Below are 14,262 nucleotides of genomic sequence, written 5' to 3' on the forward strand. Positions count from 1 at the left end.
ACTGGGGCAAGCAGATCTCTGTGAGTTCAAGGTCAGCCTCATCTACAGAGTGAGCTCCGGGATAGCTGGAGCTATACAGAGAAACCCTGTCTTTGGGATTGGGATGGAGCGGGTGGTGGTGGTGAGGGGAAGAACAAAGCTTTCTTGCTGTGCTCTCCCCTGCCTCCGTGGTCTCCTACACCCACAAGATGCACACCTTCTAGTTTATCTCAGAAGCAGAGGTCTGCCCAGCTTCCTCCTTTGTCCCAGTTTACAAGCTAGAGCTGGTCATGCTTCCTTGACTCTTTTCCCGGGTCGCAGGAAATCTCTCTGTAAGGCTCTCCAAGGCTGGGGAAAGTGGTGTGTACCTGACTGCAATCCCAGCACTCAGGATACAGAGGCAAAAGGAGAACAAGCTCCAATGGAGCCTGAGCAAAACCTTGTCAGGGAGAGAGGGAGAGAGACAGAGACAGAGAGAGACAGACACAGAGAGACACAGACACAAAGAGACAGAGAGAGACACAGAGACGAAGAGATACAGAGACCCTGAGAGAGACCCCACAAGTTCCTGGCCTCTTTTCTACCCTGCTGCACAGCACCAAGGGATGAGCTGGTGCTAATTTTGCCCCTTCCCGGATGTGCAATGGGGAGTGTTACAACATCCACTCTGTGAGCCAATTCTGAGATTAACGACAATGATGGATGTCTAGGGCCTGGCACACAGCAAGCACGCAAATGACTGTTTGCTGTCATCCCTGTAATTACTGACGTCCTGTGAACCATGCCTCTCGTTCATGCTCGGGTTGAATCCCTGCACTCAGGCTTGGGATTTGCAATTGGGGATGTGCTGTCATTATCTCACAGAGAAGTTAAAGTTCAAAGGGTTACGAGAGTCCTTTTTTTTCCCCCTAACATCATACAGCTAAAAACAAAAGTGGCAGAGAAATAACTCAAGCTCATGTAGACCTGGCCTTAAAACTTTGTTCTTGCTATGAAAAACATGTCCTCCTTAAAATTACTTAAAACCCAAGTTGGGAAAAAAACACAGCTGTACTCCTAGAGAGTAATATGGAAGTGTACCAAAGTCTTATAAAATGTCCTCCAATGATTGGAATTATGAAGCTTGCGATAGTACTATTATCTTTGAACTATAGAGATGCAGGCAGTATTTCTGGTTAATTGTAGGTTTTATTTCTGGGGTCTGGAGGCCACCCCTCTCTAAGCTGCAGAGCATAAGAAAGTTCAATGGGTACATAGACCATCAGACGCCAGAGAGATCCAAGGACCCTTGAGTCCTCTTCTCCAGGAGACAACCAGGTCCTTTGGGACAGATGGGACACTTCCTGGAAGAGGAGGCTTGTGGCTGGCGTCTACCAGAGAATGTAACTAGGGTCTTGCTCTAGTTTTTATCCATCAGTATTGCCACCGAACTCACCTCGGATATTTTAAAGGTGGTATTTGTTTATTCTCTGTCCTTTCCTCTCTACTCTCTAGTCCACTGTGTATTTTCCACATATGAGATAATGTATAAGCAGGACAGAAGGATGGAACACAGTAGGGATTTTATTTTGCTTGGCACGGACACCCTGGGCCCAGACGCAGGCTCTTCAAGAGCAACACTAGCATATTCTATATAGTAGGATTTTTATTGTTAGTTGTTTTTTGTTTTTTTTAATATAAGAATGTCTGGTTAAAGACAGCAAAATTTCAGGGATAGCCACTGCCACCACCCTGCCATGACCGTCCTTGAAAGTCACAACACACTAATGAAATCTGGAAAGAAATATCCACCCTGAATCACAATCCATTTTGAACAGGGGACAGGAAGGTAACAGAGAAAATAAAATCCATCACAAAAGGGTGAAGGTGTGGTACCCATGGAGACCACAAAGAGAACTGAAAAGTTTGGGTCAACTTACTAAGTAAGGCAGGAGTGAAGGTCTTTGTTGAGAGAGGGGAGGGAGGAAGGGAATACAAAGGAAAGTCCAGGACAAAGCTGTGGACTCAGACTCCAAGTCAGGTTCGGCTAGCAGGAGGTGTGAAGGGCACCTGAAGAGCATACACAGCTCATTTGAGGATCAGCTCCCCAGTCTAACTAGAACCTTCTACGTCCCCCACCCCACCCCCATACCTCAAGCCTCCTCTCCTAACCATCTCCTTGGGCCTCAAGCCAAGGCTGCGGGAGGCTTGTGCCTGATCCTCAGCTCTGACAAAGACCCCATTCTTTCTGGCTGGCCACAGCTGGAGCCCATGTGGAGCATCCCATGTGTGGCTGGGAGCCAGGAGGTCTCGGTCCAGCCCAGCGCTGGCAGTAATTGGACATATAATCTTGAGCAAGGCACCCTCCCCTCTGTAGCCCGTGTCTCCCTTCAGTAAAATAGCAGCCACCGCACTGCCCTGTAATCCCCCTTGGGTGGCACGTGGCTCTGCTGAGCTGCAAAGTGATGGGAAACTTCCTTGTGAATCACCATAAACGCCAGTCACGGTGACTATTAGGACCATTTTCATCATCGTGGCTATTCTTTGATTCACACACCAACTGCCCTCCACTCCCCTCTCTCCTCCTGCCCTTCTGGAATGTGGCTTTAGAGAACACGAGGCTCCTGTCAGTCATACCCTTCCCCTCCCGGTTCCTCCTCTCCTCTAAGGTATCCAACCTTCTGTCACCAACCTTCTGTCACCTGGTATCGAGGCCAGGCCCCTCCCTTTCACCCCGTTCTGGCCACGCCCCATTTCTGACCATTCTGATGAGTTAGGAAGGGGCCAGGTCATTAAGAGCTTGGCGAGTGATTTGGGACATCTGTCTTCCCCTCTCTCACCAGTGGCTTCCTCTGATAGTGAAAGGATCTATGCTCCAAACCCCTCACAGTGTTGCCTTGAGAATCACCTGAGAGCCTGGAGAATCACGTGGTCACATAACTGCTCCTACCACCTTGGCTGTCTAAAACCTGTCTAAAGCCCTTTCATGTGTTCTCTTCGTATCAACCATTGCTTTCTCTCTCTCTCTCTCTCTCTCTCTCTCTCTCTCTCTCTCTCTCTCTCTCTCTCTCTCTTCCCTGTTGGCTCCTCATAAACTTTAAATGCTCGCAGGAAAGGGGAACACGTACCATCAGACCCGCAAGTTAGCAGAGGCTGAATCGATGGTGCCCTCCAGTCCAAAATAAAATGGTAAGCTCCAACCCTGAGAAAGTGTGTTTGATTCGGGGGAAATGGACCAAGTGTGAAGGATATCTTCCATCTTAGTTACCCGAGACTTCCTCCCTGGACCTCTTTGCAGTTCAAAACCCTTGGTGTTAAAAGGAAGGACCATCATTAGCCCAAGCTCCAGGGGGCAGGGGGTGGGGGGTCACCTGCAAAGGTGCAGAGATACAGCTCTAAAGCAGAGCTTCAGGCGCCATCCTGTGGCCACAAGGGAGAATGCAGACGTAAAGAAATGGTAGGGACAGGAAGCAGGTAGGTGTTGGCTGCATCCAGGAAAGAGGGATGCTCTAGCTTCCACCAGCCCTCACAGTTCCCCAACAGGAAATGCCCTATTCCAGTTCCGCATCCACGCAAGTCTTCTATCTGGCCCCTCTGCTTACTCACGGTGTGCTCTCAGACAAGAACCTGTGGCCCCTAGGAAGGACTTTCCTTAACTTTAAACTTGAGGGATTGGGCAAGGTGAGACGTACCCCGGCCTGCTTACTTGATCTGATCATGATATCTGAGTAAGGTCCAGATCATCTCAGCTCCTGTTCCCAGCCGCTCCTGACCCACATGACCAATCACAGAAGGTATTGCCATATCATTTAAGGTTTTGCTCAAAGCTCCCCAGCACCCCTTTTTCCTTGCCTGCCCTATCTCCTTCGTCTGACACTCCCCTTTTCTATACAGTTGTACACAGGTGGACATCACTCCCCATCCAACCTTAGCAGTCCAGACATCAGCCAGCCTAGCCTTGGCCCCGTTCCCTTCAACAACTTCCATGTCTGATTCGTGGGAACCTGTGAATAAATCTATGACTCTACATGGCAAAGGAGTCTTCTGTAAGTTTTTCTGAAGTAGAAGCATGTCTGTGATTGTCAAAGTCATTACAATATAATCACAGAGAAAGAGATAATCTCTCACACACACAAACACAGAGAGGGGGAGGGTGTTAAGATCAAAGGGCTCTGAGACCATGAGCCAAGGGACTTGGGAGGCCCCTAGAGCTACAAAGGAAAGCGGACCTCTCCAGAAAGAATGCAACCCTGCCAACCCATCTTGCACTTCTGACTCCGGGAACTGTGAGACAGGGAATTGATTTTGCCTTCGAGGCTCTCGTTTGTTACAGCAGCAATCAGAGACATAGCATGTCAGTTCAGCCTCTGACTAGGCGTGCCACTTTGGGAAACTACACGGCTCCATTTCCTCTTGCCTAAAATGGAAATGACGAAGGCAATAATTATTTTTAGCATTTATTTTTACATTATTAGGACCATTTTCATCATCGTGGGTATTCCTTGATTCGCAAGCAACTGCCCTCCACTCCCCTCTCTCCTCCTGCCCTTCTGGAATGTGGCTTTAGAGAACACGAGGCTCCTGTCAGTCATACCCTTCCCCTCCGGGTTCCTCCTCTCCTCTAAGGTATCCAACCTTCTGTCACCAACCTTCTGTCACCTGGTATCGAGGCCAGGCCCCTCCCTTTCACCCTGTTCTGGCCACGCCCCGTTTCTGGCCATTCTGATGAAGTAGGAACAGGTGGCAGGTGGAAGTCAGAGAGCATCCTACAGGAGTTCTCTGCTTTTACCATGAGGGCCCTGATGATTGAAAGCAGATTGTAAATCTTAATGTGTAAATGTGCTTGCCAGCTGAGCCATCTTGCCTTCTAAGATCCTAATTATCTCACGAGGTTATCTGGATAAAAACGGATACACTGGCAATATTAGGAAATCGCTTCAAACCAGGTCCAAAGCATATTACTATAAGAATAATTGCTAACTATCATTAACAAAGAACCTAAAATACATGTCGAGCACAAAGTCAGGTACCTTAGCATAAATTCCTCTAGCCACAGTCCTGCTTGTACCAGTTAAACCTTGTCCCAGCTTTAACAATGACAAAACAAACCCGGGATAATTTACCTGACGGCCATTCTGGAACCCAAAGTATTTTAAGCTTTAGTTTGCCGTGTGTACCCGGGAAGTTCGTGTTCCTTGCTGGTAGAGAGGGTTGTGTTCGCGCACACAGCTTTGTTTCTTGAAGGAGTGGCAGAGGGAGAGCCACAGGCTCAGGGGTGCCACCAAGTGTCAGAGGCAGATGATATATAATCCAGGTGGAGCATATCCCTCATCCCCTACTCTTTCTGGTCAGGGGCTCAACAGAGTTTCTCACATCCCCAGCCAGGTCCCAAGCGGCCTTTGAGCCACATTTTTTGGCTCCAGAAGACAGGAACAGCAAGAAAACGACGTGCTAGAAGATGGAGGACTCAGACTTCCTCGGACCCAGAGATTCTCGGGGCATCCCCTCCCTCCCCACGTCCTGCATAACGGGCCATCTGTTCTGGGGCTGAATAAACAAGAGACGGGAAGCAGCGGCCCCCTGCCCCCAAGTACGGCACAATGCGCCTTTCTCCAAGAGTACGCCGCCCGGGCGCCTATGAGCACGCTTCTCTGAACTCCCCTCCCTCTGCCAGCACAGCAATAGCCACAAACCGACCCCGTGAAAACCGATGTTTTGTTTTTTGTTTTTTTGTTTGTTTTTTTTTAAGAAAAAGAAAACAAAAAAGGAAATCCAACAAAGCTCGCGGAGAGTGTAGCAGTCCTTCCCCACCAGCACCTCCCCATCCCCTAGTCCCCATCCCCTAAATCTGCCTCCTGGTCCAGGTGAGGCCAGCTCCAAGGCAGCGCGTGGGGCCCGCCAGCGCCCCCTCCTGGACGGTCCAGGCTGCGGGGCTCGGCCTCGGCCTCGCGTGGCTGCTCAGACAGCGTGCGACCCTCACTTTCGGCTAGCCAGCTGGTTCTCCAGCTCCTCCAGGCGCTCTGTCAGCCGGGCCAGTGAGCGGCTAAGGAAGATTTGGTCTCAGAGTTCCCTTCACCCGCCCTGCAACCCGCACCTCCAACCCCAAAGGATATGGTTCTGCGTCAGGCTCTCGAGCGCCCCCAACGTGCGGCCCTGGAACTCCACGAGGCTTTCGCATTCGCAGGGACTCCGAAGCTCTGTCCCCGCGCCAATGCCCTCCTCTGCAAGGAGAGAGCCAAAAGTCAAGGGAATGAGAAGCCAAAAGGGAGCCGACCAGGCTGTGGCCTCGACCTTCTGATACACCTCTACCGAGTCGATGGTGTACATGCAGGCTTTAGATTTAGACCTAGCCTGAGTCCCAGCCAAACAGCACAGAAGTCCTGGGGGAAACTCAACCCTTCTAAGTCTCAATTCCCCTGCATCCGTAAACTGGATATAATGAAAGAAGCTACCCACTAGTGGTTATAAGATTAGACGATTTGCATATGTGGACCCACTTGCAAGAGAAATTCTCAAACCCTTATGCTTGCTGGGATAACCACAGAGCTCGCTAGAATCCAGATTTCGATTCAGAGTGAAAATCTGCACTTTCAATAAGCTCCTGAAACACATTAATTCTGAAGTCCACGGGTTTCACTTTGATTAGAAAAAGTCTAGATGAATGAGCTGGTCCAAATGAGACCACGACAAACAATGGACATGCTCTCTATCTGTCTGTCCTGCCCGATTCAATACCCAAAAGCCACCTGGAGCTTAAGACACTTGAAATGTGGCTGGTACAACTGAAGAACTCAGTTTTTATTTTGTGTTATTGTGACCAATTGTAATTCATCATACACACGTAGCAACTGAATACCGTACTGGCACAATATCTAGAGCAATGCCAGGCACAGGTCCACCCTGTACTGTGTATTTCTAGTAAACCAGCAATCCTCAAGCTGTGGTCTGTGGACAGGCAGTATTCGCATAACCTAGGAAGATGTCATAATGGCAAATTATCAAACCCTATCCCAGACCTAGTGAGTCAGGATGAAGGGCAACAATATGCGATTCCACTGATTCTGATGAAATTAACGTTTAAATTATAGATCCAAGTCAGGCGTGGTGGTACATGCCTTTGGTCCCAGCGCTCAAGAGGCATAGGCAGAAGGAAGGATCCCTGTGAGTTTGAGGCCAGTCTGATCTACAGAATGAGTTCCAGAAGGACAGCCAAAGCTACACAGAGAAACCTTGTCTCAAACGCAAAAACAAAAAATTATGGATCCAAGTTTATCTCCACATACACTTCAACATCTAAGAGTAGAGTACAGGTAGACTTGGCTGTCTATGTTTCCTTAACAGTACAGAAAATGGTGAGGAATATTACGGAGATGGCATCACTGCTGGTCCACACCATTTTCTACTTTAATGTTTTATTATGTGTGTGTATGATACATGTGTAAGGGCAGACCACAGCATTCATGTCAACATCAGAGAACATCTATTGTGAGTCAACTCTCTCCTCACACCTTTTTGAGGCAGCATCTCTCTTTGGTTTTTGCCTCTCTTTGTATCCAGGCAAGCTTCCAGGTGCTTCCGTCTGCACCACCCATCTCCCTGTAGGGATGCTGGGTACAGATGTGAGCCATCACATCGGGCTTTTTGGTAATGTGTTCCAGGATCGAGCTCAGGTCGCCGGGTTTGTATGGCAGCTGCTTTTACACGCTGTGCCATCTCACCAGCTCTCGTTTTTAATATTGCAGGCACTAAAATAGCAGCAAGATTCTTAGCCTCAGCCTCCATAGGAAGATTCTACTATCAGTCAAACCTTCATCCTTGGCAACCTTGTGTCATTTTATTGATGGCCTCATTAACACTCCCAAATGTTCACCTCTGACTTTAGAACTGTAGAACCAAGGGTCACGGAAAGAAGAGGATCTGCCTGGGCCTGTATGGTCAGTCAGTGAAGAGCCTTAGCAGAGAGTTCCAACTTGCCTCCGAAATCTAAAGCTGGCAGTAACTTTGCGCATCTTTCCTCTTACAGAAGAGGGTAAGGTAGGGCCAGGGTTAAGTGAGTTATCCAGGGTCCATTGTAAATAAGTCAGGACAGGAAGGGCCCTCAAGCCTGATGTGTCCAAAATACCTTAGTTAATTGTTAGAGTTGGTGGCAGGGCAGGAAACACATTTAACTACAGTTCTCTGCCCTGGACACAGCCTGCTAACCTATCTCTATCAGCAGTAGACAGTGGAAGAAGAGTCACGCCTTAGACATGTGTTAGAATCTAAAGACCCCGTGGTCAAAATCAAGCCCCCCACCAAGAAACTTTGCCCCCTATAAGGCCCAGCTGTTCCCCACAGGCATGTCTGGATCCTTCCCCTCCCCCCACCCCCAGCTGGAGACCAGATACATTACAATGATGGCATTTATGGTCTATGTCCCCAGAAAGCACAAGCCACTGTAAAAATAAATAAATAAAAATAAATTAAAAACAACCCTGTCCTGTCACTTTGCCAAGTCTATAAAGTTGAATCTCAACAAGCTGGAAGCGTATAGTCGGTTCCGCTTGTAAATGCTAAATTTGACTTGCTTTTTTAAAAGTTTTCTCTTGACCTGGAGAGATGGCTGAGTGGTTAAGAGCACTGGCTGATCTTCCAGAGGACCCAGGTTCAATGCCCAGCACCCACACGGCAGCTCACAACCATCTGTAGTCTCACAGGAACTGCCCCCCACTTCTGGCCTCCACATGAACCAGGCCCATACATACATGCAGGCAAAAGGTGTGCATGAAATGCAATTTTAAACATATTTTTAATAATACAGTTTTCTCAAGTTATTCCAGACACTACTAATTTGAGTGAAAAAAAAAAAAACAATGCTTCGTTGACTCTGAGGTGCACACAAAGCACGTAAGGGTCCGATTCACTGTCCGGGGCTGCGTTTTTGACAAGCTACGGTAAAGTGACAGACCTGCTCTGGGTTTTAAATAACAAGCTCTGTGTAGAGAGCTGAAGGGTAGTGAAGAGCTGAGGACCAGGGCATCTATCAGAGGCTAGGTAAAAAGACAACAGACCCCGCCCCCTCGTCCCCATCCCTACACATACACACACACACACACACACACACACACACACACACACGCATACGCATGCACCCCAGTCAGCTGGAAGAGATTCACTCACCTGGGCAAATGCTGCCTTTGAGATTCTCCAGCAGGTGCGTCATGGTGCTAAAGTCCGGAGAGTAGGACACGTGCAACTCCGATGGTTCCGATGCGATCTCACGCAGCTCTTCCTCCACAGCCTTACCCACACCCACGGCATACATGACGATGCCTGTAGGGCCCAGACACTCAAGAGAGAGCTCCAAGCCTGAAGAAAACTGCTTCCCAGCCCCAACTCCAACCCCACACCAGTCCATCCCTTGCCAAACCTACCTTCCTCTTTGGCACGAGCTGCCCACACTGAAATGTCATCCTGAGAGCGGCCATCAGTGAACACCAAGCCCACGCGAGGCACGTTGAGGTCGCGAGGCCGCGCGCCCTGTGCCTCTGAGAAGCTGTGCTCCACCATGTGACGCAGGGCCAGCCCTGTCATGGTGCCGCGCTCCATGTATTCCACGGCCAAAACTGCCTGCTTCACCTCAGCTGCGGTGCCATAGCGGCCCAGAGGGAACTCGGTGCGCACCCGGCTGGAGAACTGCACCAGCCCAACACGTGTGCCCTCGGGGGACACGTCGAGGAAATCCACAATCTGGTTCACGAAGCGCTTCACCAGCTCGAAGTTCTGTGGGCGCACGCTCTTGGAACCATCCACCAGGAGAACAAGATCCACGTGGCCCTCCCGGCACCCTGCCAAGGAGAAGGCTTGGATGGAGGGATCAGGTCCTTGCCCAGGAGAACCACACACTCATCTAGTTATTCATCGCCAGTATTTACTATATAACGCATTCCAGTTATGTGTCCTGACTGTGTGTGCCCAGCAATCAATACATAACCATTATCCTCTTTTGTATGACAACTTTTGATGTTAAGTGCTTGACACTAACCAAATGCTTTATTGAAATATCTCTCTCTCTCTCTCTCTCTCTCTCTCTCTCTCTCTCTCTCTCTCTCTCTCTCTTCTCTCTGGTTTTTCAAGACAGGGTTTCTCTGTATAGCCCTGACTGTCCTGGAACTCACTCTGTAGACCAGACTGGTCTCAAACTCAGAAATCTGCCTGCCTCTGCCTCCTGAGTGCTGGGATTAAAGGCATGCGCCACCACTGCCTAGCTTTTTTTTTTCCAAGACAGGGTTTCTCCATGTAGTCCTGGCTGACCTGGAATTCACTATGCAGACCAAGCTAGTTGCAAACTCAGAGATCTGCCTGCTTCTGCCTCCCAAGTGCAGAGATTAAAGGCAAACATCACTACCTCCCAGTTCGTTATTAAACAACCAAGAGCAAAAATATACCACAATAGCTAGCATTCCTCGACCACCTAGTATGTATCTGTCACCACTCTAAGCACCATATCAGTATTAATGACAATGGCAAGAACAACATTTTCTGGTGTTTGTCACGTGTCAGACGCTGAAACACGCACTTGACACACTTTCTCCTCGAGTGCTCTCCCCATTTCCCATAAACTAGGTTCTGAGGATAAAGTGATTGTGACTCGCTTCCATAGTTAACAATGGCAAAGCCAAGACTGGAAGGCAGTAGCATCTAAACCACAAACCACTGGACCTGCTCACTAAGACAGTGCCTCCTTTGTCCTGATCCAAGGGCTTCACGAGTACCAGAAGGGGATTCAACAACAAAGAAAACACAGTCCTGACCCACAAGATCAGGGCAGACTGTAGCAAGGCAGACATGCCATCTGCCACAGTTAAGGAAAGTGCACTATGAGGGGGCAGTAAGGGAGCCCAAGACAGGAATAAATCACTTCCCTGAGAGTGGTTGAGGAAGGCTGCGTGGAGGTGGTGGGGTTCAATTAGGAAGCCCAAGGTCATTATCAGTATATAGCTGTACACCGCCAGTCTGGGCTACATAAAACCCTGTCTCAATGTGATCATCTTTGGGAGGAAATTGGGATTAGACACAGACATGAGAGTCAGGCCTTCATGAATGCACTTAATTAATGTTCTGACAAGAGCTTCTACAGAGTCTGCTTCCTCCGTCCATCCGTCAAGGGAGAACATAGAGAAACCTATCTCGTATAAGCCAGGAAGCAGAGCATCATGGGACACCGTATCTGCCCCAATCTTGATCTTAGCCTTACCGGAACTGAGAAATAAACATTTAAGATATTGTTGTGGCTTAGATATGGTTTGTGCCCAAGAGACCATGTGCTAGAAACTTGGTCCCCAGGGTAACAGGACTGAGAAGTGATTGAGACCCAGGGGTCTTTCCATTGCAGTGATGGAAGGATTTGTTTTAGCTCGCGACTTGGGAAGTTCTCAGTCCACGGCTGTCTGGCTCCATTGCCTTTGACCTGGGGAGAGGTCAGCTATCATGACAGCAGGAAAATGATGGAGGAATGCAACATCCTTCATTACAGAAGGAAACACAGGCAGACAGATAGGCAGGCAGGCAGGCAGGCAGGGACAAGACACTCTTCAAACAGGACATGGAGGCACAAGCCTGTAATCTCAGCACTTGGGAGACAGGCAGGATCAAGACCAGCCTGGAATACACATCCACATCCCAGTGTTCAGGAACTGGAGATGAAGCTCATTTGGTAGAGCGGTTGCCTAGCTTGTACCAAGCCCTGAGTTAGAGCCCTAACACCACAGAAAAGGGGATATGGTAACATTCGGAGGCAGTGGGATTAGGAAGCCCAAGGTTTTATGGGCTACATAAAACCCTGTCTCAAAAAGAAAATAGCATTACCCGCCCCCCAGTGACCCACTTTCTCAATCTAGGGCCCATCCTCTACAGTTCCATCTCCCAACACCCTAAAAACCTATTCTTGTGTTTAATCTATCTTTGGGTTAATCAGTTAATAAGATCCCAGGCTCCGAACATGTTTGCATTAAGGACCAAGCCTTTGAGGCATGAGCTTGAGAGGGAGCACTTTCTCTCTGAATCATAACAGGCCTTCTGGGAGACGATTAGGTCATGGAGCACCACCCTAGGAAGAAATTAACGCCCACGTCACAGGATTGAGTAGGTCTCCAGAGACTAGAATGACCCTGTCAGTGAAAGGTTACAAAGGACGGCCACCTCCTGTATTCGAACCCTCACACACACACACACATACTCTTCGATCTCAAGGGCTCTCTCTTGTCATGTGGCCATCGCCAATACTGTGATGTTGATGCTATGCTCCAGACTGTGAGACACGTAAGCTCTACTCTTTAACCAATCACCCAGCTTTGAGCGTTTTCATTATAGCAACTCACATCGGTGTTGCACCATAACAACCGAAATGGGCTAATGCAGTCTTGAAGGATGACCGGGAATTTGCCAAGGCAATGGAGGCATTCTAGAAGGTTGGCACAGCACATACAAAGGCATGGGAGCTGGGAAGGGAATGACACACTCGGAGAGGGACAGGCCAGTATGACTAAAATGTTCAAGTGTGGCAAGAGATGGGCTAAAGAGCTGGCCAAAGCTACATGGTAATGAGATTAAGTGGTGATTTCAAAATTGACCACAGCCCACTATGAAAAAAGAGAATAATGATAGGCCATGGTGCATTTCACATAACTGAACAGTCCAACTCATGAAGCAATACTTACTCTCCTAAACTCAGGAAACTATTTTTCTCCTCTTTTCTTTAAATGCTGGTTGCAACCCACTAATTTGGTTTCATTATCCATTAATGTGGTTGTGCCCAGCACTGGAAAAATTCAAAGGGAAGGCACTTGCTCTTTATTTTGTAGACACTGGTGAACCACAAAAGGATTTTGAGTGAAGGAGGAATGTGATCAGATATGGATTTTGAAACCAGTCTTGACAGCAAGATAGAGGACTGGTTGGAACAGAAGCTGGGCATAATAAGCACATCTCCAAACACACACACATACACATCACCGTCTGTGGGGCTGTAACTGGGCATTGAAGAAGAGGCAGGCAATGGGGCCGGAGCAGACCCTCTGCCTATATATAACTCACGATCACAGCTCTTGCCATCAGCCTGAAGTCGCCTCCCCTCAGGGCACAGGCAGTGGAAGGAAAGACCCTCACTCACACACTGGAACTCACAGCCATGGTCCACACCATTGCAGAAATCCCTGACTTTAAAGGAGACACCAAGTAGGACCGGTCAGGTTAGATCCCAGCAGCTAGAATCCCTTTCTATTCCCTACAAATATGAGAGACACCTCCTCACCCCGACAGCTTCTCCCATCAGGTAGCAGGTCGTGGCCCTCTCTGCAGCGACACTGTGGCCCCGCCAAAGTGCTCACACACTCATGCTGGCAGCTGTGGTTTCCAAAGCTGCAGTAGTCAATGGCTGAGGGAAGGAAGAAACCGCAGGATGTCACTTCTGAATGTAGCCACCAGGGGACTGTTCAGAATGCTCAAAGAGAGGGGGTCCTGGGAGGCTCACTTACCTCTGCAGCTCCTCTGGTCCTGCTGGAGTGCAAAGCCAGCTCGGCAACGACAGAAATACGAGTCCACGGAGTTGACACAGAGGTGTTCACAGCCATGGGTTCCTTCGGCGCAGAGATCCAAGGCTGGAAAGAGGATGAAGTCAGTCTTTGCTCGGAGCTTCATTTCACAGCCTAGCCACGCAACCCTCGGAAGCCACGCAACCCGCGGAAGCCACACAACCCGCGGAAGCTACGCAACCCGCGGAAGCCAAGCAACCCGCGGAAGCCACACAACCCTCGGAAGCCACGCAACCTCCAGAAGCCACGCAACCCGCGGAAGCCACACAACTCTTGGAAGCCACGCAACCTCCAGAAGCTACGCAACCCGCGGAAGCCAAGCAACCCGCGGAAGCCACACAACCCTCGGAAGCCACACAACTCTTGGAAGCCACACAACCCTCGGAAGCCACGCAACCTCCAGAAGCCACGCAACCCCCAGATGCCACGCAACCCACAGAAGCCATGCAACCCTTGGAAGCCATGCAACCCCCAGAAGCCCTCTCTAACAAAACCCAGGTGAGAACCATGGAGTTGCTCAGTCTGTAAAGTGTCTGCTCCAGAAGCATGAGAACCTGAGTTTGGACCCCCAGCATCCCTATGAAAGCCAGGATGTAGCCCCAGCCCTGGGATGGGCAGAGACCTGCAGATCTCCAAAGACCACTGGCTAACCCCATTAGCCAACTGGTAAGCTCAGAATGCAGTGAGAGAACGTTGTTGTTGTGGTAGTGGTGGAGGAGGAGGAGGAGGAGGA

General features: G+C 49.3%; 1 protein-coding gene across 1 annotated transcript in view; it reads right to left on the minus strand.

Annotated features, from left to right (window-relative positions):
* Positions 1-5,828: 5,828 nt before the first annotated feature.
* The window catches only part of Matn4 (matrilin 4), a 16,276-nt gene continuing 7,842 nt past the window's right edge, over positions 5,829-14,262 (minus strand). The window contains exons 5-11 of the mRNA XM_021185306.2: positions 13,473-13,595; positions 13,250-13,372; positions 13,033-13,155; positions 9,372-9,785; positions 9,118-9,270; positions 6,072-6,179; positions 5,829-5,993 (exon numbers count right to left, since the gene is read on the minus strand). Coding sequence (XP_021040965.1) covers positions 5,935-5,993; positions 6,072-6,179; positions 9,118-9,270; positions 9,372-9,785; positions 13,033-13,155; positions 13,250-13,372; positions 13,473-13,595 — 1,103 coding nt within the window. The 3' untranslated portion in view covers positions 5,829-5,934. The remainder of the gene's footprint in view (positions 5,994-6,071; positions 6,180-9,117; positions 9,271-9,371; positions 9,786-13,032; positions 13,156-13,249; positions 13,373-13,472; positions 13,596-14,262) is intronic.

This window comes from Mus caroli, chromosome 2 (genome assembly GCF_900094665.2).
Source record: "Mus caroli chromosome 2, CAROLI_EIJ_v1.1, whole genome shotgun sequence".
Classification (NCBI taxonomy): Eukaryota; Metazoa; Chordata; class Mammalia; order Rodentia; family Muridae; genus Mus; species Mus caroli.